Source organism: Cetorhinus maximus, chromosome 4 (assembly GCF_964194155.1).
Source record: "Cetorhinus maximus chromosome 4, sCetMax3.hap1.1, whole genome shotgun sequence".
Lineage (NCBI taxonomy): Eukaryota > Metazoa > Chordata > Chondrichthyes > Lamniformes > Cetorhinidae > Cetorhinus > Cetorhinus maximus.
Window position 1 is genome coordinate 68,233,762 of NC_135882.1, and position 27,536 is coordinate 68,261,297.

Below are 27,536 nucleotides of genomic sequence, written 5' to 3' on the forward strand. Positions count from 1 at the left end.
GCTAAGTTATACTAGAACAAACTAAATAATTTAGTGTTCATATATTTCTTTTGCAGCTCTCAATTTCATTAACTACCTGTTACATACTCAAAATATTCCAACTGCCTGAAGGCATATGCAGAATTTTGCCTGAGTATAGTTAACGTCCATTAAACGCATATAGTAAACTGAAATATTCAGGCTGTTAGAACTGTGAAAAGAACTCAATATTTGACAAACAAGTGCAAACTATAGTACTGTGTAATACTTTCAAAAATGTGTCAACTTCTTTTCCAATTAATTAGATAATTTAAAAATAACTCACGTAGCTTTTCTTCAGGGAGGTGAAGGAGGAGAAGGAGCAAAATTGTTATAAAATGTTTAAAAAATGTTCTATTCAACAGGATAACATTAAATAAATTCCCATACATGTTGGTAGATTTACAAATACAAACTTTTTCAAAAAATCACTTCACAAGACCATCTAAAAACAATGCACAATTCCTTGTTCCAACATGCCAGCTATATTAGAGCTGAGCTAGAACTAGGTTATTGCTATAATCTGACAAAAGGACTTTAAATTCACTGAGATACAAAATTATTTAAAATTTGTGCAGATGAGTTGCAATGTAGCCAATTTTCAATTTTAAGCTTGGGCCTCACTTAAATCTTACCATCGAGCTGCACAGCTCAAATTGTTCAGTCAACTGCAACTCAGGTCAGTGCAGTATCAAGCGTGGCTCCATTGCCTCACCAATCCACAGGTAGGTAGGGCCCGGGGGGATGGAAAGAACTGAACATTTTGAGGCCATTATTGCCTTATTAACATAGGTTTTGATGGGTGAAAAATCAGTCCCAATGGATCATCTCCAATAAACAGTTAGATATGAAAAAGCCATGTCATTTTTTTCTTTGTAAGATTTGTCAGTAGAACAAGACTACCATCTTTCAGATTCTCATCTCTCTCCACAACTAAAACTTTGCCAATAGTGGTTTTCAATTCAATCACAACAATCCCAACTGAGCAATGCTGTTTGTGTACCTAATTCAGTATTCTGTAAGGAGTTTTGTTTCAACCACCATTACCATTTTTCTCCCAACTTCAGTTTTCCACTTGAGTGTTTATGCACTTATAATGCATGAAAATCAGTGTGTATGCCACACATTCCATTTCAAAAATAGATAGATAGGTATGAGTTTTCCAATGTTAAGGTGTCCATAGTTATACCTCACTATTTCACTTCATGCTTCTAGGCATGCCTTTAATAGAATTTCCCAATATTAAATAATGACCTTTTGGCTATCATGATTCCAGCCACACCAGCATTTCCATTTCAAAAGCTCCAGGTCCCCACTGCTAAGTCACCACAGCTTCCTAGCCTTCACACCCCCAGGATGCAGGTAGTGTTCTACTCTGCCAACTATTAATTCAGGGAAATAACTTTATTACTGTTGCCTTTCCAGTTTTTCTTATTTTTAATTATTAAATGATTTATCATCATCATTAAAATAACATATCAAACTTTTCCAAATTGGACCCTCCCTTCTCCCTGTTTGGCATCCTCAACTCTTTTTTACATTATTTTTTAATATGTTTGTCACCTTCTGCATGTCATCCACCTTGCATTACAAGAAAATAAGAAATAGGAGAAGGAGTGGACTATATGGCCCCTCGAACCTGCTCCACCGTTCAATACAATCATGGCTGATCATCTGCCTCAACACTCCTCCCGTACCCCCTCCTCCCCCATCAATTCCCCATATCCCTTATTCAGTGAAAGATCAAAAATATATCTATCTCAGCTCAATAATGGAGTATCCACCATCCTCTGGAGTCTGATACTTTGCAGAAGCTTGCTCCTCCCAATATTGGGACTTCAGGTCATTCCCATTACCACTGCACCACCTGCCATTTGCTATGGGATTCCAGTTCTAGTCTCCAGGGCACCCCCTATTCCACTCATTTCACACACACCCCCTGTCTTTTTTCAAGAAATACTTATTCATTTAACCATTTTTAAGATTTATATAATTTTTATTTACCGAAAAAACATCATATCCACCCAACTCAATCAGCTTCATTCTCTCAACTTTCTTAAAATTCATCCATCTCAGAATTAGGCCTCAAGATCATTTCCACTGCACCCAGCCCCAACCACTCAGGAGATTCCAAGTCTAGTATTTAGGATGCACCAATTCACTCAGCAACTCACCAACCTTTTCAATAAATATTTATTCATTTAATTTGTAAATGTTGTGTCACTTATAATTTCATAAATATTTATTTAACCATCTTTGGTAAATAATTTTAAATGTTCAATTCATAAATATTAATAGATATAAATGTACATTTGTATATTTAAATTCATAAATATAAATTTATTTTAATTACATATTGACATACTTGCTTGCAATGAATTTTTAAAATAATTTTAACATCTTACAGGTTTACATTAGATGACTCATAATTTCTACATTTTGCAATGTACCATTTCATTAATTATCATTTCCAAAATTAACTTAATAGCATAAACTATCTTAATATTTTAGAGAATTAGATTTGGATAATTATGAACTACATTTTTATTGAATGTGCTAGAAGAGATATATTACTACTACAATTTTGGAATGTTTATTAAAGATATAATGCTGTTTGAGATTGCAAGGAAACATGAGAGCTTCATAGTCAAATTGTGTCACATTGCCATCAGACAAGGTGCAATGCAGTAGACAGAAACAGCTTCAGTGGGGCAACAGTGGAATAACAGATTGGAGTTTTCTATGGCGAATTGGAGAATGCAAAGGAGATTGAATTGTATGGAGAAATTCAAAACCTTTTACATAATATCTAATATAATTTTCTTCAAAATTACCTGCAACCATCGTAACATCAACTGCTCGACTGCAAGGCATAGCCCACAAAAGTAATATAGTTAATATTTGGACGATGTCAACATCTCGCCTGACATATGGTAGCAAGCATAACATAAGAAACATATTCGGACTCGAAACGTTAACTGTGCTCCTCTCCGCAGATGCTGCCAGACCTGCTGAGTTTTTCCAGGTATTTTTGTTTTTGTTTTGGATTTCCAGCATCCGCAGTTTTTTGCTTTTATCTTATATGAGAAACATATGACTTGTCCATGATAAAGTTTCTTTTGGCCTCTGATTGATGGTCTTAATTTTCCTTTTAATTACCTGAACAAGTTACCCACCACATGCTTAAGGTAGCTAACCGTTCTGCCCCGATCTGGCTTTCCCCAGAATGGCTCGGAGGTGATATGGTGTTAACAGATCAGCATGTTGAATGGAGGTGTTAAATTACGAGCCTGTCCGCCCCATCTTTGTCCTCATATTGGGGCCAAGATCCTGCCCCTAGTTTCTTTGTTTAGCACAAATATCCAAGGATCATAGTTTTTCATAAAAATGGGGTGGAGAAAACGAGTAAAAGTTTTTTTTTAGCAGATTTCAATGGTAAACCTCTGCCCAAGTTATGGAAAATCTGTGATTGGCCGTCCAGTACAATTTTTACATAGGGCAGGATTTTCGCTGAGCCCGATCCGCTCGAGCGTAAAATGACATGCGATGACGTCGGGCGAGCATCCTGACGTCATTGCGCACTCACACGATATTTCAGTCGGTGGGCGCACGCTGCAGTCGGCAGTGTGCCCACCGACAATTAAAAGGCACTTTAAGGCCATTAGAGTCCCAATTAAATGTAATTTTTCGCTGCCCATCCAACCTTACGGTAAACGGGCAGGCAGAAAGGCCAAACGGCCTTTGCACTTTTTAGGAAACCTCATCCACAGGAGGAGGTTTCGAATAGCAATTAAAAAGAAAATATAAATTTTAACATTTCATTAAGAACATGTCCCTGCTAATGTGACAGAGTCACATGAGGGACATGCTTTTTTAACAATTTAAAATTGTTTATTTTTAATTCTTAAACTCTTCAGCTCCCTGAGGCAGCTCTGTGCCTCAGCAAGCTTTTCCAGCGCACACCCATGCGCATGCGCGAAGTTGCACACTCGCCCTCCTCCCCCCCACACAGGCAGCACTGTGCGCTGCCATGCGCATTTCACGCTGGGTGGGCCTTAATTGGAAATCGAGGTCCACCCTGATCGTGGGTGGCGGTCGACTTCCCATCCGCTCCCACCCAGCCTGGCCGAGCCTGCCCGACGAGGAGAAAATCCTGGCCATAGAATTTACAGCAGAGAAATAGACCAATAAACCCAAAAAGTCTATGCCAGTGTTTATGGGCCCCCTTTACCTGACTGTGTGCATCCATATTAAAGATGGGTGCCGTGTGGCCCATGTGCTGCCTGCCCTGGAAAATTGAGGAAAGTCTGCATAGTACCACTAGAAGTAGTGCTACATGAATGAATTTCTCTCTCATTCTCTCTCTCTGTAATTTGGGGATAGGTAGTACTGGCAGTGCACAGACGAAAGATTCATACAAAGATTGTTGAAATAGCACTGGTGGCAACAATAGTAGCATATTTATATTAATCTGGCATTAGTATATTAATATGTTGCATTATTAAGCCATCTTGTAAATCTAACCATTATATTTATACAGACATTATGAAATATAAAAAAGTTAAAACTAAGTATTTTGTTGAACAGCAAATTCTCATTATTATTGCTATAATGTTGATAACCTGGATACTCAAGTATGGTGATCAATGCCAACAATTTTAGTGTAACTATGATTTTAGTTTACAGAATATAGCTCAAAAAAAAATCTGGAAACAATTGTAGATAAATTACACAAAACCATTAGTATAGTATGTGCCAGTTGCAAACAAAGCAATCTTGATCTTAAGTTCTAACATCTAAACACACAACTTACGTGCCAGGAAGTGATAATGAGTTTGTTCAAAGCTATGTCTGGCCCAGTCTGGAATATTGTGTACAATTATGGTAACCATATCAGCGTGGTATTAAAGAAGGTTTGGTAAAGGACACTAAATTGATAACTTAGACGAAGCACAGGAGTTATATGGAGGGGCTACAAGAGACTGGTTATTTACACTGGTGAAAAATTGGCTCTTAAATGAAATAATTGAAATATTCAATATTCTATAGAGGTACAGGAAAATAAAACCTTAATGTTTAATATAATGACTAATTCAGCAAGGGTGTACAAATTCATGCTTCGAAGGAAAGCAGACATTTTGTTTTGGATCACCTTGTGCAGAGAGTGGTGAATATATATGAGCGGTGAGGATGGTAGCATAATGGTACTGTTACCAGACTAATGCTCTGGAGACATGATTTCAAATCCCATCAGCAAAGTGCCAATGACAATACTGCAAGCAACACTTACTCAGCAATAACCTGTTCACCAATGCTTAGTTTCTGTTCTGCCAGGGGCACGATACCAGACCTCATTAATAGCCTTATTCCAAACATGAACAAAAGAATGGAATTCCAGAGGGGAGGTGAGAGTGACTGCCTTTGACATCAAGGTAGCATTTGACTGAGTGTGGCATCAAAGAACACTAGCATAACTGAAATTAATGGGAATCAAAGGAAAAATATGTCAATATAAGTACGACTGATATGTAAGCGAGAATATATCACACACATTTGTTTTTATTTGTTCAAGTGATGTAAGCATTGCTGGAAAGCCAGACACTTATTGTCCATTCCTAGTTACACTAGAGAAAGTGATGGAGAGCCACCTTCTTGAACCACTGCAGTCTATGCAGAGTAAACATACCCACAGTGCTGTTCGGGAGGGAGTTCCAGGATCTTGACCCAGTGGCAATGAAGAAACAGCAATATAGTTCCAAGTCAGATAAAAGCAAAATACTATGGATGCTGGAAATCTGAAACAAGGATAAAAATAGCTGGAAAAAACTCAGCAGGTCTGATAGTATCTGTGGAGAGGAAGAGAGAATTAACGTTTCGAGTCCATATGACTCTTCATCAGAACTGAAGAGAAATAGAAATGAGGTGAAATATAAGCTGTTTGAGGGGGGTGGGACAGGTGGAGCTGGCTAGAGGTCCAGTGATAGGTGGAGGCAAAGGAGAGATTGCCAAAGATGTCATAGACAAAAGGGTGTTGATGGTGGTGATATTAGCTAAAGGATGTGCTAATGGTGACATTAAGGGTATAAAGCAGGATGAGCAAGTGACAGATGGCCCTAGTGGGGGTGGGGTGGGGGGAAGGGATCGAAATAGGCTAAAAGGTGGAGATAAAACAATGGATGGAAATAAATTTAAAAATAATAGAAATAGGTGGGAAAAGAAAAATATATTCAAAAATATATAATAATTATTAGAAAAAAGTGGATTGGAAAGGGGTGAGGATGGAGAAGAGAGTTCATGATCTGAAGTTGTTGAACTCAATGTTAAGTTCGGAAGGCTGTAAAGTGCCTAATCGGAAGATGAGGTGCTGTTCCTCCAGTTTGCGTTGAGTTTCACTGGAACATTGCAGCAGGCCAAGGGCGGACATGTGAGCATGAGAGCAGGGTGGTGTGTTGAAATGGCAAGCGACAGGGAGGTCTGAGTCATGCTTGTGAACGGACCGAAGGTGTTCCGCAAAGCGGTCACCCAGTCTGCCTTTGGTCTCTCCAATGTAGAGGAGACCACACGGGGAGCAGTGAATGCAGTAGACTAAATTGAGGGAAGTGCAAGTGAAGTGCTGCTTCACTTGAAAGGAGTGTATGCGCAGACGATGGGCAGGAGACGGTCAAGTCAATTCCAAGTCAGGATGGTGTGTGCCTTGAAAGGGAACTTGCAGGTAACGGTGTTCCTTGCATCTCCTGCCCTTTCCCTTTTAGGTGGTAGAGGTCGCAGATTTAGAAGGTGCTGTTGAAGAAGGCTTGGCAATTTGCTGAGGTACATCTTATGGATGGTACATACTGCTGGCACTGTGCGCCAGTGGTGGAGGGAATGAATGTTTAAGATGGTGGATGAGGTGCCGACAAGCGGGCTTCTTTGTCCTGAATGGTGTTGAGCTTCCTGAGTGTTATCCGAGCTTCACTTAACCCAGCAAGTGGAGAATGTGCCATCACATTCCTGACTTGTAGATGGTGAACAGGCTTTGGGGAATCAGGAGGTGAATTGCTTGCCACAGAATTCCCAGTCTCTGACCTGCTCTTTTGGACACAGTATTTATATGGCGAGTGCAATTAATCCAGTCAATGTAATTCCCAGGAAGTTGACTTCTCTTTTGGAGATGATCATTGACTGGCACTTGTATGATCTGAATGTTTCTTTCCACTTATCAGCCCAAGTCTGAATGTTGTCCATATCTTGCTGCATGCAGGCAAGGACTACTTCAAAGATAACTGGGTGACCGCTTTGCAGAATACCTTCGGTCTGTCCGCAAGCATGACCTAGGCCTCCCTGTCGCTTGCCATTTCAACACTCCACCCTGCTCTCATGCCCACACATCCGTCCTTGGCTTGCTGCATTGTTCCAGTGAAGCTCAACGCAAACTGGACGAACAGCACCTCATCTTCTGACTGGGCACTTTATAGCCTTCCGGACTGAATATTGAGTTCAACAATTTTAGATCATGAACTCTCTCCTCCATCTCCACCCCCTTTCCGATTTTCCCCCTCCTTTTTGTTTTTTCCAATAATTTATATAGCTTTTTCTTTTCCCACCTATTTCCATTATTTTTAAATGTATTTCCATCCATTGTTTTATCTCTACCTTTTAGCCTTTTTCGATTCCTTCACCCCACCCCACCCCCACTAGGGCTATCTGTATCTTGCTCATCCTGCTTTCTACCCTTAATTAGCACATTCCTTTAGATAATATCACCACCTTCAACACCTCTTTGATCATTTGTCTGTGACATCTTTTGGTTATCTCCACCTATCACTGGTCCTCTATCCAGCTCTTCTTGTCCGTTCCCCCCCCCCACCCCTTAAACCAGCTTATATTTCACCCCTTTTCTACTTTTCCTTAGTTCTGTTGAAGAGTCATGTGGACTCGAAACGTTAACTGTGCTCCTCTCCACAGATGTTGCCAGACCTGCTGAGTTTTTCCAGGTATTTTTGTTTTTGTTTTGGATTTCCAGCATCCGCAGTTTTTTGCTTTTATCTTAGCTGATAAACTTCAGTTGCCTTATCCCCATGCATCACTGTCATGCTTAAGTTTGATATATCACTGAACATGACTATTCAGATTTTAATAAAATACTTGCATCCACTAAAATTAAATAATTAGTAAGATAAGAGCTTATGGGTAATAAATAATTCATCTGTGATGATGGGAATATTAAATTATTAAATCAATTATAAATTGCAAAAGAAACGAAGAGCCAGGTGGGCAGTGGCAGCTCCACAATTCAATATTTTCAATTAAAATAATCTCTAAACTTACATTTTTAACTATTACCATGCTTTTTAGAGGTTGATTCAATAGAATGCAACAATGTCATTAACAAATAAAGACTTCAATGCATTTTCTGTTAAGCAATAACTATTCAATCATGCTTCAGTAATTTCTCTTTTCAAATGCTGCATTTTTTCTTTAGTTAATAAGTGTTAAAAAAGGCAATGTAAAACTGTCATCTAAAAACTGTTAAATTTTTGAAACATCTTGTCTGCCAAGGTTGATGCATGCAATATTTCTGTCTACACTAGAATGTGGAATAAACCGCTAATATACACATGTACAAATGTGCATAATGACTTAATTAGAAAGAGACAAGCTGTTTAAGTGCCCCGTGATGTTAGACAGATGTGTTATACAAACATCTGGATGCCAAAAACACACACAATAAGGATAACTGTTAATCAGACTATTACCTATTATATCAATTATTTTCCCCGCAAATTCAATTTTTTTATAAACAACTATTGTTTCTATTGGCTGCTATCTGGTTGTGCAGCTGTTGATCAGGTCTTGTTGGTCGAGCTATTTATTGATATATTAAAAAAATCAGAGAAATATATATGAAAGGAATACCACTGATACAGTGCGAAAGATTGCTATGTTCCACAGGGGCTGCTAAGCGCTTCCGGGCGAGCGTCACGCTGGGCGGGCCTTAATTGGCCCGCCCACGTACAGTGGCAGCACGGACCCGATCGTTGGCACTGATCGGGTTCACGCTCACTCCCACCAGCCCCCGCACAACCCCCCCAAAGGGGGGTAAAATTGAACCCATGGACTGGATGAGAACACAAGCTCCAGAGGATATGAGCCTGATGGAGATGAGAGGGTGTGTGCAAGAGCTATTGGTGTTGTCGTCTTGAGATGTGAGAACCCTGTGGATGTGTGATGGGTTTGTGAGTGTATGAGTTGAGAGTGTTACCCTGGTGGAAAGGAGATCATTCATCCTCTATCGGCACTGGGTGGCTGTCCTCTTTTGCAGGGTGTTGGTGCTGACCACCTCTACCACTGCCTCCCGTGCAGGTTGGTGACCTTGCTTGCTGACCTTCGCCCAGAACAGAGGTAGAGGACATATGGTGGATCCAAAAGGCATTCTAGGGACGTGCCACTGAATCGAAGGACTACAGTCCTCTTGCCTTTCGGGGCCATGTCTTCTGCGCAGCAGTCCTGGGCTGAAAGCACTAAGAGGTGTGCGCGTGGCTGCACTTTAAATATGGCGTCTGCTGTGAGGAAGCAGCGAGATGACAGCATGGCGGGCGAATCGGAGGCCGCCCGCCAGCCAAATGGCATGTTTCCTGGGAATGTTTGATTAATGAGGTGGGATTGGGACAATACGGCGTGATAAGCCGCCATTGCGGCCAGTGGGTAAAACGTCCTTTTTCCCACCCGCTAATGCACTTAGTGCAAATCTGGGACGATTCCAGCCTAAGGAAGGAAACTTTCAGCAAAGAGCTTGTGTTATATTTTCTGAAACACTACCTATTCTACATACTGATGAACAAGTTGAGGGTAGTTAGTCAAAGCAAAAAATTAAGGTATTGGCATAGGGCATCACGATTTTGGTCACTTAGGCAACACCTTTTAAAATAGAGGAAACCTATAAGGACCAGATGGGTATCATCCAAGCAAAAGGAGTTGTAGAAGTGTTAACAGGTAAGATAGATAGAATGATGGGATAACATTTAGGCTAGATGCAGGGGTTGAACCTTGAGCGAGGTCTAGCTTGGTAGCTGATGGGAAAGAAAGGAATGTGCCAGGACAGCTGAATGGATCATCTCAATCTTAATGACAAATAAGTTCATGAGCTTCTCAAACATAGGAGGCCAGGATGTAGGGACAAGGGGAGAGGGGTTTAAGGAGACAATTGTTAGCAGAGAAAATAATTCATGGGGCTATTTCTGCATTCCAAGATGATCCTGGATAGTAAGCAGTTTTGGGAGAGATGGGGAAGGTCTAATTGTGCTTCATTTGCTCCAGCCAAACCATGTGATGATTAGTTGAGTCAACTGTATGCCATATTTGTAAAATCCCTTGGGCTTGAGGGAGGAAAATGAGAACGATGACGGGGGAACAACCAGGGCGGGAGAAAATGACAAAGAGGCAGCAAAAGCAGACTTGAGGGAGCTTGCTGTGGCAAACGAAGGGCCAAAGGCTAGACAGTTGGGAGATTGAAAATGGAGACTTCTTCTATGAAACAGTTAAGCTTTTTATACTGAAAAGCGTTGAAGTGTCTACTTTTTTGAGCTTTATAAATTTCTATAAACCTTTTTACCTCTTCATGGATACTGCATAGATTCCCAACCCTTATTTGAAACCATTGAATACACATAATTTAAAATTATTCACAATATTTTTCATCAATAAAGTTGAATATTACAACATACAACAAGCTATATTCATGACATTGTTATCATTCAATGCACTAACTACAGAAGGCGCAAGTAAAAATTAATGCTCTAGGATGTTTTCCAATGATTTGTTCTGTCAAATTTTACAAATACAACTGAGATTTTAATAGATGCAGATAATGCAATCATATCACTTTGTTTTGACTTTGTACTGCTATGTTGTTGGTAAATACTTTTACATTTATTTGTTCTGTAAAATTAAAAGTTTAACGATGTTAAGTATTGTAGTTTTATCTCAAAGCATCAAGTGATAAAAATGCTACTTATCAGCAACCACTACATTATAATAAAACATTAGTTTATTGCCTGAAAAGAAGCTTGTGAAAATACTATATACAGTGAAAAATTCTCGCAGCTTTATACTTTCCAGATAATGCATATTAACAATTGCTTCAGCAGAGATTTTGTCTATTTAATAAAAATTCAAATGCCCTTAAAAAATCGTTACTACTTTGAATAGCCAGTCTATATTAGATCCAACTCTATTGTTTAATTCATTCACTACAGCAAATGCTGCTATGTGCACTACAGTTTTTAGCTCAAAGATAATGGCAGTTGGTGGTGTAATTAGAGTGGATCTTGTCTGTTGAAAGTATCATAGTTCTATTATGTATAAACTATCTTTTAAGAGACAAATATAGAAATTATATTGTTTGTGACCCTGTTATTTTGAAAAAAAGTATAAGATTGTAATTGGTTTTCCTCATTTTTAAAATTACTTAATGTACTTTATCTTACTTCATGATTAAATTCTCAATGTTTTGATACATTACAGAAATTGTTGAAGGATGTGATATCCTACTAATATTACATTAGTTGTCTTTGGTCATTGCTAGGAAGACAGTGAATTTATAGGTACGTTCTAAAGGAATTTAATAGATGCAGAATATTTTATGACATAATGCATAAACAAAAGAAAGCTGCAGTAAATTCACATGAATGTATAATTTAAAATATTTCTTCAAGTTTGTCGATCAAAGGCTAATATTTATATCATATGAAGAACATTATACAAGTTAAAGAAAAACACTGAAGATAGTTAAAATGTAAAACAAAAATAGAAAATGCTACAATGGCATAGCAGGCCTGTTAGCCTCAATGGACAGAGTAGATAAGTTAACATTTTGAGTGTAATCCCCCTTTGAAAAAGGTTACACAAGTAAAACAATGTCCCAGAATTTGCAGTACAATGAACAACAATTCTGTCAGCGCAACATCTGGCATCCGTATATGTGGTTAAGCATGGAAATTCAGAAGTTACAGTCAGCGATACCCTGGACATCCTTGGGTGTACTGTTGCAGTCTTCGCTGATGGAACCATTAGAAATCGCTGATTTATTGTGAACTACAACTATTCATGCACTATTCTTACTGTAAAACCAATGAAAATGTTAAATCCTGTTCAGAACAGGAGTAACTGTATTTTTAAATGATGTACTAAGTAATAAATATTGAACAATCCCTCTAGCCCTGAAAAACTAATTCTTCAATTCTGGTGTCTCATTGCCTAAGAACATTTAAAAATTACAGATTTTTAACAAAATAAAAGCTATTGTTTTAAAAGCCTGTCCTGACATTTATGTTTTTCCCTTAACTCCATGTGTATGTCCTGATCTTTATTTTGCTGACCGTACAATGATTTGAATGTGACTTACATTCTCTGTTTTTTACTTCCTGGCTTGCTGTCTAAGAATTATTCAATCTGATGGGCTGATCAGCCTGCCTACTGCTTGTCCTGCTGTTGGATTCTACAGATCCCTTGTAGATGGTGGCAAAAAGGAACAGACAACAAAAATGAGGAAAGCTATGGGTGGAATCATCCCAGATTTGCGCTAAGTGTGGTAGCGGGCAGGTAAAACGCAATGGCAGATTTTCACGCTATATCGTCCCAAACCTGCCATATTATTTATGCATTCCCAGGAAACATGCCATTTCCATTTCTTCGCCATTTCTTTGCCCATCCTCCATCATCTTGCCACTTCATCATGCCGGGCGTCATATTTAAAGTCTAGCTGCACGTACATATCTCAGTGCTTCCAAGCCATGACCACTGCAGAAAAGATGTTCACAAAAGGCAAGAAGACTACATCAACAACAACAACAACAACAAAAATACCTGGAAAAACTCAGCAGGTCTGGCAGCATCTGTGGAAGGGAGCACAGTTAACGTTTCGAGTCCGCATGACTCTTCAACAGAACTAAGGAAAAATAGAAAAGGGGTGAAATATAAGCTGGTTTAAGGGGGGGTTGGGACAAGACCCACCTTAAACCCCGCCCCCCCTTAAACCAGCTTATATTTCACCCCTTTTCTATTTTTCCTTAGTTCTGTTGAAGAGTCATGCGGACTCGAAACGTTAACTGTGCTCCCTTCCACAGATGCTGCCAAACCTGCTGAGTTTTTCCAGGTATTTTTGTTTTTGTTTTCGATTTCCAGCATCCGCAGTTTTTTGCTATTATCATAAGACTGCAGCCCCCAGTTTAATGATGTATCACTGGAACACTTTTTGGATGCCGTGGAGGCCCACCACAATGTCCTCTACCCCTGCTCTGGCCGCAGGGTGGGCATCGGCATTACCAACCAGGTTTGGGAGGCGGTGGTCAGTGCCAATTCCCTGCAAAAGAGGACCGCCACCCAGTGCCACTATAGTATGAATGGTCCCATTCATTCTGCCAGGGTAACTCACTCTTCTCATCACTCTCAACTCACACACAAACCCATCACACATCCACAGGGATCTCACACATCAAGCGACAACACCATTAACTCACGCACACCCTCACATCTCCATCAGGCTCATATCCTCTCGAGCTCACATCCTCATTTGTGTCCATGGCGCCGTTCACCACACAAACATTACATGCAGTGCCATGTGTTATGCTCACATTCTCTCCATCTGCTTTCTTGCATGAGAAGCCTGCTCACATCACCAGACTGGGGGTGGAGTGGCCCACATTAGGCCCCTCACTCACTTTGAGGAGTGTGCCATCACGCTAACTGGCGAGGACGTGGACAATGCCTGTGGTGACGGTAAAGTCGGCGGCGAACACTAACCTGAGGATCTTGCACCACATCAACCCTCCCTCAACGCAACTGCGGGTGCTTCCTCTCCTGCTTTTGACTCTGTTGCCATGAAATATTATCTCTACTATGATTCACAGGGAGGTCTGGAACTGACACCCTTAGCCAGCCAGTCCCTCAGCTCCATCCATATCTTCACCTGCAGCCGAGTGGACTCCTCCTCCAGTGAAGAGGTGGAAATAAGTAGCCTGGAAGACCCGTCACTGCAGAGGGAGCAGCCGGCCCACGAGTGATTCTGGAAGGAAAAATGTTTGCGGGGCAGGGCTTTTCGGAGCCTTGTGCAAGAACACTCCCACGAATGCGGATCCTTCACGTTTCACACTCATCTCAATGTCCTGAGCATTTTCAATACTGCCTGCTGAGGTTCACTTTCAGTTGTCCACCTGAGCTGACCTGCATCTCCGCCCACCCACTCATCACATTCCCATGCAGCACCTGATCTCGCCCACCACGACTCTCGTTTCACTTTCAATTTGGACAGCACGGCGCTAATTCGGTTTCACTTTCGCTCCCCTGTCCTTTACCCTCCCCTAGTCACCCATTTCCTTTCCCCCATCAGAGCTGACCCCCCACCCCCAGCATCACCCTCCATCTCCCCTCCATTATCTACCAACCACAACCCTTTTCCTTTGGGAATGTCCAGGCGGACATACACGTTCCCTTCTTACCTGAAAATCCCACCACAATCCACATTCACCCCTACCAAACTTGCTCCTTCCCACCCCCAGGGCCCTTCTTCCATACCACGCCCACCCTCAGTTCACTCCCCAGGAGGCAGACATGGACCTATCCGACCCCTTCCATGCACGTTCACATGCACATCCCAACTTTCCACACTCCTTCCCCCTTTTCTCCCTCTGGAGCCACTTCCCCCCTGCCGGAACCCATTTCCCACCCCCACTAGTCCTCCCAAACCCCCTTAGTCCCTCCCCCTTCCAGATTCCTTCCTCCACCCTTACCTCTTCCACCACCCTTAGCCCCTCCCCCTCCCGACTCCTTCCTCCAGCCTTACCTCTTCCTCCAGCGTTACCACTACCCCCTTCCTGACTCCTTCCTCCGCTCCTAGTTCTTCTTCCGCCCTTACTCCCTCCCCTCTCCGCGCCCCTTCCTCCCCCTGGACACCCTCTCCTCTCCACACCCCTTCCTCCCCCCCAGACACCCTCCCCTCTCCGCATTCCTTCCCTTGCACCTTCTAGCCCCCCTTATACCCAACTCCCCAGTTGCCATCTTCTCCCCCATTACCCTCTCCTCCCTCATTCTCCCTCCCCCCAACAACTTAATTTCCCCCCCCTCCCAACCTCACCCCATCCTACCATCTTCATTCCCCCAGCCACCCCACAAACTCAAACTCCCATAACCTCTTCCTTTCCCAGGCAATCCTAACCCTTCCTCTCCCACCCCCTTGACATCATCCATCATGAGCATCAACGGTGATCATCCAACTTCCATGCGCTGCTTCGCAGCAGAGCCACGTCCATGACAATCCACCCAGCATGCCATGGATGTTCCTCCAGTGTGCAACTGGTGTCAGGCTCCAGCATCTTCTGCTCCTTGAATGTCTGTGACGTGAGCAAAGCCCTGGTGGCTAAGTCCCGACTTCTGCACATCACAGTTGTCAAGGTGTGTTCTACACCGGCGTGTTTTCCCGCCAGTGGGTGGACGATCCAGCTGTGGGGGGGGGACAATTCCGGCAGGCAGGGCTAATAATGATATGCTGCTGTATTACAATGAGGTTCCCGATGTCTGATGGCAGAGAACGCGGTCCGCTATCGGCGAGCTGAGCAGACAATCACGAGCTGGTTTCACGCCATCGTGAAACTGATCGTGCCATATTGTCCACTCACCACCAAACACTCCCGACGCTGGCAGGCGCGGAAAATCCTGGCCTATGTTCTAGACCTCACTAAATCTTTGTGGGTAGCTTTTTGAGATAATGAACAGTGAGCACCATTCATTAACTTGTCTGGTCTCTCCACAGAGGCTAACATTTGCAGAGTATTCAAGCACTTTCTGCTGCATGTAATTTCCTTTGAATAATATAATTAAACATACCTCGGCCTCACTTCTTCCACTGTCACACAACACTTCCTTTAGTTCCTCAGGAAGCCTTTGAGCCAATTGATCTCCAGCTACCAACTGGGATTTTAAGCTTTTCAAGTGGGGCTTCAAAATCTCCTCAGATTTCTCTCTGTTGGGTATAAATGTATAGTTCATAGCCAAAATAAAATTCCATTTACTATACATAACATTTCGATCTTTACTAACAGCTCGTGAAAAATTTACAAAAGCAAAATTATGGCAAATACAAGTTAATTTATCATAATTACATCTCACTTATTGCATGATTTTACTATGTTATTAGGCACCTCAATGTTTACTAACATAACTTTAAGCAAAGATTATAAAACAGACAAAAACCTATGATTAAAGCAGATGGAACAAGCTTTCATGGTGAGCTCAACATAGTAAGCTTTATGTCATACCACATTACTAATAACCAAATTAAGTCATAACTAAAATAGGAAATATGAAGATCTAGATAATGTACATGTTGTCAATTTTATTCATGTACAAGTTGGGCTACCTGTCCTCAGTCCAGGAAATTCTCATTGGGCCAAATGGCCTACTCCTGCTCCTATTTCTTAAATAAAGGGTTTGGAGTTAAAAATAAGGTACTAAAAATAAGAAAAAATTGTTTTATTAAGTAATAAGCTGAGATATTCATCCTAAGGGCATATGGACCACATATCCAACAAGTTTCATTCAATAATTCACATAATTACCTTCTTTCACACAATTATTTTAATCAACAATTTTAATAATACAAATATGAAACACATACCTAAATTCACACAAAATTATTATGCTCAAAAATATTACTTGACAATTTTTTTCACAATGAATTTACTTTCGTTTACTTTACTTGACTCTAGTTTAATTAGATTTACAATTTTGCCTATATGATTTCTACTAATCATACTCTACATCCTCAGTGTCGCTCAAAATCCTCAGGATCAAAATCAACATCTACACCTATTTCCTCAGTGTTTGTTAATATTCTGAATATTTCATCATCAGTGTCAAAGACACCATCTGTAGTGTCATCCTCTACATTCTCAGTGCCACTGTCTGCATTTTCAATGTTTGTTGAAACATTAAATATTTAATGATAAATCACATTAGAACTTCCTTCTTGAGCCAAAATAAAGAGATTTCTTGACGATCCTACTCAGCTGTTATATTTACTGATGTTTTTCAAGGAATGTTTTGATTTTGTTGTTGTTCCCATAAGAACAACATTCAGTAGGTCAGGCAGCTCACTTAAGGATGGTAATCAGATGTTACCATTTACACAACACATGAAAGATGGCTCTTTTTTCCACTTTTTTGTTCCACAATATTCACATACCTCTAATCTAGTGCCAATATCATCTTGGTCTGACTCACAATTATGGCGAGAATCATAAATGAAAGCTTCCTGAAAGAGTCTTGAGCCTGGATTTTCATCTTTGAGATGGGTAGTGGGAGTCAGGAAAATTCCCTGCCTCGCATGCCCACCTCGGGAGAAAGTGTCCGCAAAGATGGGATCTTCATCGATGGGTCGGGTGTGGAATGCAGCTGAGACAGCCAACCTGTGAAAGCGGTCGGAGGGAGCCACAGAGGCCGCCCAGTGCCGAGGTGGGCTGTTTAAAAGGCCCGCCTTGGTGCCGCTGGGACTCCATCCCAGCTATAGTGAGAAAAGTAAAGCCCTTCAACCCACACTCCTCACACAAGCCACACACTTCCCATGCCCCATCCATGCTACCTTATGCCCCTCCGTCCAACCTCCATAGTCCCTCATGTTTCCAAGCTGTGGGGCTTTCACGCCCCTTGACTCACTATACACTATAAAACCTGGCATAGGGAGCATGAGAAGGGCTTTTTGAACTTACCTTTCAAAAGTTTTCATCATGCAGACCATGGTTCATGACACCTTTTGAGGTGCTGTGAAACTACGACTCTTTAAAAAGCTGGCCTGACTACATGAAAATTGCAGAGGATTAGGACGTGCCTATCTTCGCAATGTTGTTGACTAAGTTTGGAGTGCAGGATGCGGGCATTTGATCTGAACCAAGCCGCACCCTTAAAAGGCCCCGGCAGAAATCAGAAAGCCCAGGAATGAGGTCAGGAATCAGGAACCCCAGAATTGGGACCCGCCTGTTATTTTTAAAGGGCTCCCATGCCATCCCAACTTGGCGAACATCCAGGTCTCTTACTTGCAATAATGATTCTTCTTCTGCTCTGTCACACTCTGTCAACTTTTTGCTCTAGCCTCTTCATCTTCCCTGGCTCTGAATGCTGCCTGTCCCTTTCCCTCATTAAGCAATAACATGTAGTTGCTCAGAACATAAAGGTTACATGAAACAAATAAAATGAGGAAAAAAATGAAATATGAAAGAAAGTCGGGGATTTATGATGTAAATTCATCACATTCTTCCTTAGGCTGTATGGTTAAGGTTGGTTAAAGCATGTCTGAGTTGCGGTGTCACTGGAGGCACAGTGTAGGCAGAGCTGTGGGATTCCCTGCTAGGAGGTCAAAGCCACTCCAGTGAGCTGCTGGGAGTGGTTAGATGTCAACTCCCCTATGACATGCCCATTGGTCCAAGATATCATCCTATCAAGTTGGCTGAGATTGACCCAAGGGCCTCGGATGAGTTTGCCAACCTTATTGGGCAATTTACAACATCTTTCCATTACTAGAAAAGTGTTACTAAAAACTAGTTTATATTACATTAACTAGCATTTAATATTATCACATTGATCAGCATCACATTCAACACCATAAACATTCGCTCCCTTTACCACTGGCGCACAGTGGCAGCAGAGTGTATCATCTTTAAGATACACTGCAGTAACTCGGCAAGCCTCCTTTGACAGAACCTTCCTAATCCACGGCCCCTACCACTGAGATTGACAAGGGCAGCAGAAGCATGAAGCACCATCACCTGCAAGCTCCCCTTCAAGCCACGCACCATCCTGACATGGAGCTATATCACCATTCCTTCACTATCACTGGATCAAAATCCTGGAACTCCCTGCCTAACAATACTGTGGGTGTACCTACTCCACACGGACTGCAGCTCAAGAAGGCGATTCACCACGACCTTTTCAAGGGCAATGAGGATGGGCAATAAATGGCCTAGCCAGCAACACCCATATCCCATGAACCAATAAAAAACATCAGCTAATAAAATACAACAGTTTATTCAATTTCAATTACTAATTATCAAGGCAAAATATATTTAGCATTTATGAAGTTAAAATAAAAAATATTTTCCTGTGATCCAAAAGTCCAGCCTTTAATAGAAGTTTTAGTTACTAGGTTCAATGTGAAAGCAGGATAATATATAATTAAGTATCCCAAGTCATATCTGAAAGCATTATAATGAAAAATGTAAAGATATTGTAAAAATATTGCAGGACTCAAATTATAGCAGAACTCAAATTATAGTCAGAAAAAGAGGTATCTATTTTTGGTATTTAGTGTAATTTCATATTTGGAAAAGCCATGAACCTTACACTATCAGAGTTAGCATTACAAGAATTATATAAAACTATCAGTATAAACAAACCTCACAGAATACAGCTTTATAAATTATGTTGTCAGGCTAAAAAATGGTGCTACTGTCAATTTCTGGATCTTTATCCAAACGATCAGTTATCAGTATTAAAACCAAAAAATGAAACCCAAAAACTTTGTTGGCAATAGACTCGATGTTAGGTTTTTCATACTGTCATTTTATTCTATTAGCACAGCCTAACAAAATTAGGTATGAATATGCAGTAATAACATGCAAATTGGTCTCCCACAATTGCCTCGAGGCAGTGGTCTTCGCATTGCTAAGCTCAATTCCTTCTACATCATTACCGCAGCCTGGCATAATTCATCAGAAAAATTGTTCAAGCTTATTGCAAATGCCTAGCCAGTAAAACTGTTAACCATTGTCTGACAATAGAATGTTAGCTCCACCATCCCCAGTTCCCCACCACTCCTGCACTTGTACGAATTTCCCTTGGGTAATGTTAGACACTACACTTGAGCCTGCCAAAACAATTAACCCCTCTGTTAATTAGAAGGAAATGTCAGGTGCACAGATGGTACGAGCTGGCATGCAGCCATCCAGCCAACTGCTACTGAAAGCAGCTACCCTGCTGTTGACAACTGTTCCAAACCAGCAGATGTCAAAACTTACCAGCTGAGGAAAGCTAAACAACAGGGAAGGCTCCATGGTTTCAAAACTACAACAAATACTTCAATAATTTCGTATCAATCTACCTGTTGTTACATTAACTGACCTTACATAAATTTGGTGCATTACAAAGTAGGCAGCATGACTGGACTAGCAACCTTCACATTCTACAATTAACAATTTGATTACAGGTTTAAGCAAGCCTTTTTAGTGTTTCACCTAAAAAAAAGAGAAATTTAAAAATTGTTAGACAACACTGTCTGTAAGACAGTAGCACTGTGCTGTAAGACAGCACTCTTGTTTGCCTGGAAACTGAACAACAGTTACATGGGGAAAAATTAAACTGGTGTCCAAAACTTTCCAGTTTGAGGACCGAGTGAAATTCAGCATTGGGCCCCATTAAAATGAAGGTAAGAAACAATTAGACCAAACCGGTATCCTGCTGAAGCAGGTTGGTCAGGGAGGTCAACTGGCTCTTGTGCTGACCAACAGGCAGATCAGGTCAAGGGGCTGGAGGAAGGAGATCCCACGCAGGGTCAAAAAAATAAGCCAGGAGTGTCCCAAAGTTCCTTGTGGACTCAAGAGGAGCACGCCTGTTCTTCAAGATGAACAAGAAAAAAGAATGTTCTTTGACTTTTTTTTTCAGCCTCCTGCAATCTTTTTAAGGATCATTTGTTAGGCCAATAAATGCTTGGTACAACTATATATAGCGTGCATGGCGCAAGTTATACCCATTTCTTTCCATCCAAACATAGAGCACTTAGTGAGCCATCAGATTACACAGCTTGGCTTAAGCCAGGCAAAATCTCTGTAATTCTACACTTACCTGATTGAACTATGAAGTGCTGATTTTGCAACTAGCTCCAATGGAATATTCCTCAAGTTAAGGGAAGAAAACTACAGTGTATAAAAGGAAAAGGAATATGGTTAGAGGAAACTCAGGTTTTTTTCCTTTTAAGCATTTTAAAGATTTTTATTTACAGATTTGGTCCATGGAGCTCTATGGACATTTGCTTTGGCATTGAATAGAAGGGCATAGAGTAAAATATCTACTGATAACACTTCATAAGAACTTAGTAATTGTTATTCTAAAAAGACTGAGGTCCATCTGGCTCAGTTTCCACATGATAGTGGGCTTGGAGCTCCTTGTCCACCTATAAAGTCAGGACCACTCAATATTCAGACCTTAAATACTTCCAGTGCTGGTAAGCCCTGACCCAACTACCCTGCTAAATTTGTCCCACCTTCAAAGAATCCATTTAAACCTGTCACTGCACAGAACTACTGAAAGGCACTGGTGCCAGGTCAGGTGATAAAACTCATTACTGTGATAGCAGTACAGAGTGCTACATGGCCAAGTAGTGGTTCAAAACCTGGCTATCCCCAGAAAGATACAACTGTTTCAGTCAGATGAGTGCCGAGAGGAAGGTAGTAGGGTCCTTGACGAAGAAAATATTAAAAGGCAGATGAATTAATCCTTTGATTACCCAATGGTACCCCTCAAACTACAAACCATGACATAGCTACAACACATAATTAAATGGAAGAGCACTGGACGGTCCAAAGCACAACATGTGGTGGACAGTCATTGAAGCTTCACCAATATTTGACCAATGACGATTATTGAAATGGGAAGAATCATGCAAGATCCTGAGTTTAACTCTCATGCAATTTCTATTACTGATAACATAACATGTTTGCACAATGTAACCAAGAACTGAAGAAAAAAAAACCCTAAATGCAGATATGACATTACCTAAGATAGTGAAGGTTCCTCTTCTCAGCAGCAACAGTGCGTCTTAACAACAAGATTGGTGCCATCAGGAATGCTTTAATGTGAATTTTCCCCATCCCATACACCAAGTATTCTCTCATTTCCATTGCCAAATTTAGGGCCAGCTTGCATTTGTGTCCAGAAGGAAGGTAAGACTTGACTCAATTTGGACTAGGCCTTAATGCTTGCCTGAATTCTAACCCTTGGGATGAAAGCAAAGTCTATCAAGATACTTTTTCCCACCCCCAACCTACGAATTTGTGCAAAAAGGAAAAAAAGCTAAGTATTCATGAGCAGTTTCCCATAGTTAGCTTCTTAAATTTCTCAACAATTTTATGCTCCTTCCCTTAAAAGTTACACAGATCCAATTGGAACTTTATCATTGAATTAAAGAGTCACAACCCAGCTTTGATTTGCCAAGTGCAATTAAAGGTGGTTTCTCCTCTTATCCCAATTTAAGAAGTTCACACAAAAATAACAGCTTAAACTTATATACAGACTTTAACATAATAAAACATCACGAGGCACTTCACCGGGCATTAAAAAACAAAATGCGACACCAAGTCACATAATGAGATATTAGGTCAGATGGCTAAAAGTCTGGTCAAAGAAGTATGTTTGGAGGAAAGGAGGAAAATAAGGTAGAGAGGTACGAAGGTGCAGGGAGGGTGTTCCAAAGCTTAGGTCCTAAGCAACTAAGGGCACGACCATCAATAGTGGAGCAATTAAAATCAGGGATGCTCACGAGGCCAAAATTAGGAGGGCACAGACTGAAGGGTTGTGGGCTGGAGGAGATTACAGAGAAGGGAGAGGCCAAGCCATGGTGGGATTTAAAAAGAAGGATGAGAATTTTAAAATCAAGATGTTGCTTGATTGGGAACCAATATAGGTTACCAAGCATGGGGTGATAAGGGAAAGGGACATGGTGTGAGTTAGGACATGGGTAGCAGTGTTTTGGATGACCTAAAGTTTGTGCAAGATAGAATGTGGGAGACCAGACAGGAGTACATTGGAATGGTGTTACGATCTTGGTAGAGACTAATAACTTTTTTTAAAAAAGGAATCTGAGATCCCAGTTAGTTAGTAAAAGAATGTTAGTTAAAAAGTTAGTAAAATTCCAAAGTTTTGAACACAAGAATTTTTACTCTACAGGAGTCAAACAAAACAAACACTAAATACTATTTTAAATAACCTCATTTACACTAACATCTAGAATCAACATAAGTTAAACATGAATTAACAAGCAAATTATGGTTGATTATAAACTACAATATAAATAAGTATAAATTACACATTAAATGGCAAGTACAACTAAGACAGACCTTATGAATTGCTCAGCAGTCCACACATCAAATTCAATCAGAAAGTTCTTCAAAACTCTGTCTTCCTTACAAAGAATTTCAACTCCTTTCTTTCTAGGATGTAGTCTTATCCTCAGCCAACAGCAGCACACAACCAACCAGAGTGCCACAGACATGGGGGTCTTTACCAAAAATGGCGCACGTCTGCAGAACCTCCAAAACTCTTCTTCCAATGAACTGGATAGCGTAAATCTTCCAATGCTATCTTGAAATAAGAAAGGGCCCCAAGCCATGCAACAATCTGATCTGGAACTAAATTGCCGTTCCTTCACTATCACGAGGTCAAAATCCTGGGCCACCCTCCCTAACAGCACTGTGGGTAAACCTACATCACGTGAACTGCAGCGGTTCAAAAATTTGGCTCACCACCGCCTTCTCAAGGGCTATTAGAAATGGACAATAACAATACTGGCCTAACCAATGACACCTACGTCCCATGAAAAAATTAAAAAATAACTTATTCTCAGCTTCCAGATCTGGGCCCTGTCTTCTTCAGCTTGCCTGTACTACACCACTGGGCTCACCAACTGCTACCTGTTACGATCTGGTTAGGGACCATTGACAATTAAAAATAAATCCAAATACCTCACTTTAACCACAAGTTTTCACTTTTTTATCAAAACAAACATTATTGCACATAAAAAAATTAAACAAAGCAAATATGATTAGCTTATGAATGTTATGCACTCATGTTTACTTCTTGCTTCCCCCAAGAATTCTCTTTTAAGACACTTCAATTTTAAAGCTATTTACTTCTGTGGGGACCACCCACAAGTATTCCATGGTCCTCTGGAGAATTCTCCTCCAGCTATTCTCAGCAGTAAAACTTTCATTTACCATCTCTTGACTGCGGATGCCTCAAGTCCCTTGTTCTGGTTACTTTTCAATACTTCCAAGCTAATTCAGATGATTCTTTTGCAATGAGACACTGTGAGGCCCATTGTAGATTCTCCCACTAGCTTCAGATTAGGCAATCTTCAAGCTTCTGCTCCCTCACAAGATTCAAACTGAGAGTACGTCTCTTTTTAAATTATACTCAAGTTCTGTACTACTAAATGACTTTCTCCCTCATTTACAATTTCTTTTTGACCTGATGAAGTGAATGGGTTTTACTGAATGCTTTTAAACTAATTTAGCTCTACCTACCAAAACAAAAATATTCTTCTGGGCTGCCAGTACTGCAAACTTTGTAGACACCACGTCTCCAGCTCTTTGGTTAAGTGAACCCACAAGCTATTTTATAGCTCTATCTCTTCTAACTTAATTAAACAGACATGGGTCACCTGTTGAACTGCCATTACTTGAGGTTTTATGGCAACCTCTAAAATTCAGCATTTGAATTATCTTACCTTTCTAGCTGTTAACATCTTGTAGCAACATGGTCCCAACCTTTTAAGTATAATAGGCTCCAAGCTTGCTTGAATTGCATTTATCCCATTTTCTACAGCTACGACTTTAATTTCCCAAACCTAAAGCTAAACTCTATAACACATTAACCATGAACTAGATATTCATAACATACTACTGAGCTTGGACGGCTCTGCATCCCTTTCTCTAGCCTTAGTTTCAGTCTGCCCAGAAGTTTTGGTTTTCAAATCTCAAGTTCAGTTTCCATTTCCTTAGAAACTGGAAGGGTTAGTTTCCTTTTCCTGTTTCCTTTCTCAGTTTCCCTTTTCAGTTCGAGTCTGCCTCAAAAAATAAAAGCTTGGCAGCAGATTCCAAGATAAGAGTCAAGTCTCGAGACATTGAATGTATGAATGAAGGTTTCAGCAGCAAATGAGCTGAGACAGGGATGAAGTTAGGAGATGTTAGGAGGTGGAAATAGGCAGACTTAATGATGCTACAAAAATGAAGTTGGAAGCTCAACTTGGGTCAAACGTGACACCAAGGTTGCAAACAGACTGGCTTAATCTCAGACTATTGCCAGAGAGAGGGATGAAGTCAGTAGCTAAGGGATGGAGTTTGGAGCAGGGACCAAAAACAATGGCTTCAATCTTCCCAATGTTTATTTAGAGGAAATTTCTGCTCATCCAGTACCGTATGTTGGATAAGCCGTCTAAAATTTAGCAACAGTACATGAGTCAAGAGAGGTGGTGGTGAGATAGAGGTAGATGTCGTCAGTTTACATGTGAAAACTAACAATATGCTTTTGGATGATGTCATCGAGGGGCAGCATGTAGATGAGAAATAGGAGATGACCAAGGATAGATCTTTGAGGGACACCAGAGGTAATGGTACAGGAACAGTAAGAGAAGCCATTGCAAGTACTTCTCTAGCTACAATTAGAATAGATAAGGATGGAATCACGTTGAGAACAGTCCCACCCAGCTGAACAATAGTGAAGAGGCACTGGAGGAGGATGATGTGGTCAACCATGTTAAAGGCTACAGACAGGTCAAGAAGAACAAGGAGGGAAAGTTTACGTTGTCACAGTCACATAGAACGTAATTTGTGACTTTGATAAGAGCTGTTTTAGTACGGTGCCAGGGCAGGACCTGATTGAAAGGTTTCAAACATGGAGTTCTGGAAAAGATGGGAAAGGATTGGAAGGTGACAACACCTCCATGGACTTTGGAGAGGAAAGGGAGGTTAGAGATGGGATGGTAGTTTGCAAGGACAGTGGGGTCAAAGGTTGGGTTTTTAAGGATAAGGGTGATGACGGCAGATTTAAAGGAGAGAGAGAGAGAACACCTGAAGAAGGAGTACCATTTATAATAACGACTAACAAAGGACCCAGGAGGGGAAGTTGGGTGCACATACTTTATTAATGATAGAAAACACCAAAATATTAACTTTTAGCTTAAACATTACAGGGCATTGGACTACAAAACAGCTTTCCTACTGACACCAAATAAACAAGGGCCCAGATCTTCCAATCTCTAGATGGTCGGAGACTGGACATACCCACTGTTCAGTCACTACGAGACCCCTCGGAAGTCCCAATGCAAGGACTCCTTGGGAATTGCCCGGGAACTTTGAATTTCGGGGGGCAATTCCCCTGCTCCCCAGGACCTTTCAAAAATGGTCTCCAACTTTAAGGCCTGTACTTCATGCTTTTCATCCTAGGCATGCACGCACAGTCAGCGAGCCCAGAAGCAGATGAAAAATCCGCTACCGGGTGGGATCACGTTTTCAATGCAATATCACACCGGGTGGCCAATTAAGGCCCGCAGGGGAAATGCATCTTTTCACTGGTCGGAAGGGCTAAGTTGGGCCAGGAGCCTATCAGATGCCGGGTCCAATGACAAACCGGTGGGGGATTCAAAAGCAGCACAGGCAGCTTCCTGAAGGCTGCCAGGTCCCCAGGGGGAGCTGTCAAGTTCCAGGAAGAAAGATCTGTGTGGAATAGCAATGGCATCTGCACCTGCTGGGCATGCCAGGTGGGAGGGCAAGTCCAATAGGCACTTGCCCCCTGGTTCTTGGATGAGTGCTTAGGAATCATTGTGGAGAATGTCAGTGTCAGGCAGGACATCTTGATACCCAGGGGTGACAAGAGGATGCCACCAGACCTCACGAAGAAGGCATGGACAGAGGTGGCAGCCCAGGTCAGCAGCCATGATGTTGTGCGGTGCACATGGGTACAGTGCCATAAAAGGTTCAATGATCTGCTGTGCTTGGCAAGGGTGAGTACCGAGTTGGCATGGATCTGTGTGGGAAAGTGTTAACAGCTGGCCGTCCCCCCCCGGTGCTAAGGGGTGTACAAGTCTGAGTGCCAACTGTCACTGATATCGGCGTCGGCCAAGGCTGAGAGCTCTGGCTGCTTGGCCTGATTGCTTTGCAGGTTGAGGGCCACGACTCGAATGTGCCGTGCAAGGTGTTCCTCAGGTATGGTTGGCCAGGCTGCAATGGCGCTGCAAGTAGAGAGAGGACTAATCAATGCTCCTCTGTCCTTTCAGAAGAGAAGCCATAACACCATCAAGAGATCAAGGACAGGCATACCTGATGATTCTGACAAGGTACGAGATGGATGCCCTGGAGATGGAGTGCCGATGCCCAACTCGATCTACTGGTTGTGGAGAGGCAGGGGTCTCTGATGAAGGTAAGAGTGCAGTGCACAGATGCAAGAGTGTCGGAGTGTGTAAACATTATCCTGTTGTCTCATCTGAAATGGAAACCTCAACCTTCAGTCCCCATTGTTCATTGAAAGACGAGCCCGCCTAGCATGCACAGTGACGGTGTGATGACTGATACTACTGACATGTAATTTTCCACTGACATGTCATTTTCCTGCCCTAGAATTGCCATCCAGCAAATGATTGCAGGACCCCAAGGAACCACCTTGACACCGGAGGACCAGTGCCCATCAGATGCACCTGTGTCACACCCCTCCCTGCACCAGGCACCAGC

At 41.5% G+C, this 27,536-nt stretch overlaps 1 protein-coding gene across 4 annotated transcripts in view; it reads right to left on the reverse strand.

Annotated features, from left to right (window-relative positions):
* Positions 1-27,536, reverse strand: part of LOC144679671 (uncharacterized) — a 665,324-nt gene that overhangs the window by 582,369 nt on the left and 55,419 nt on the right. For all 4 annotated transcript variants that reach the window (XM_078540272.1, XM_078540271.1, XM_078540274.1 and 1 more), the window contains 2 exons: positions 20,881-20,951; positions 15,877-16,012 (listed from right to left, as the gene is read on the reverse strand). In XM_078540272.1, coding sequence (XP_078396398.1) covers positions 15,877-16,012; positions 20,881-20,951 — 207 coding nt within the window. The remainder of the gene's footprint in view (positions 1-15,876; positions 16,013-20,880; positions 20,952-27,536) is intronic.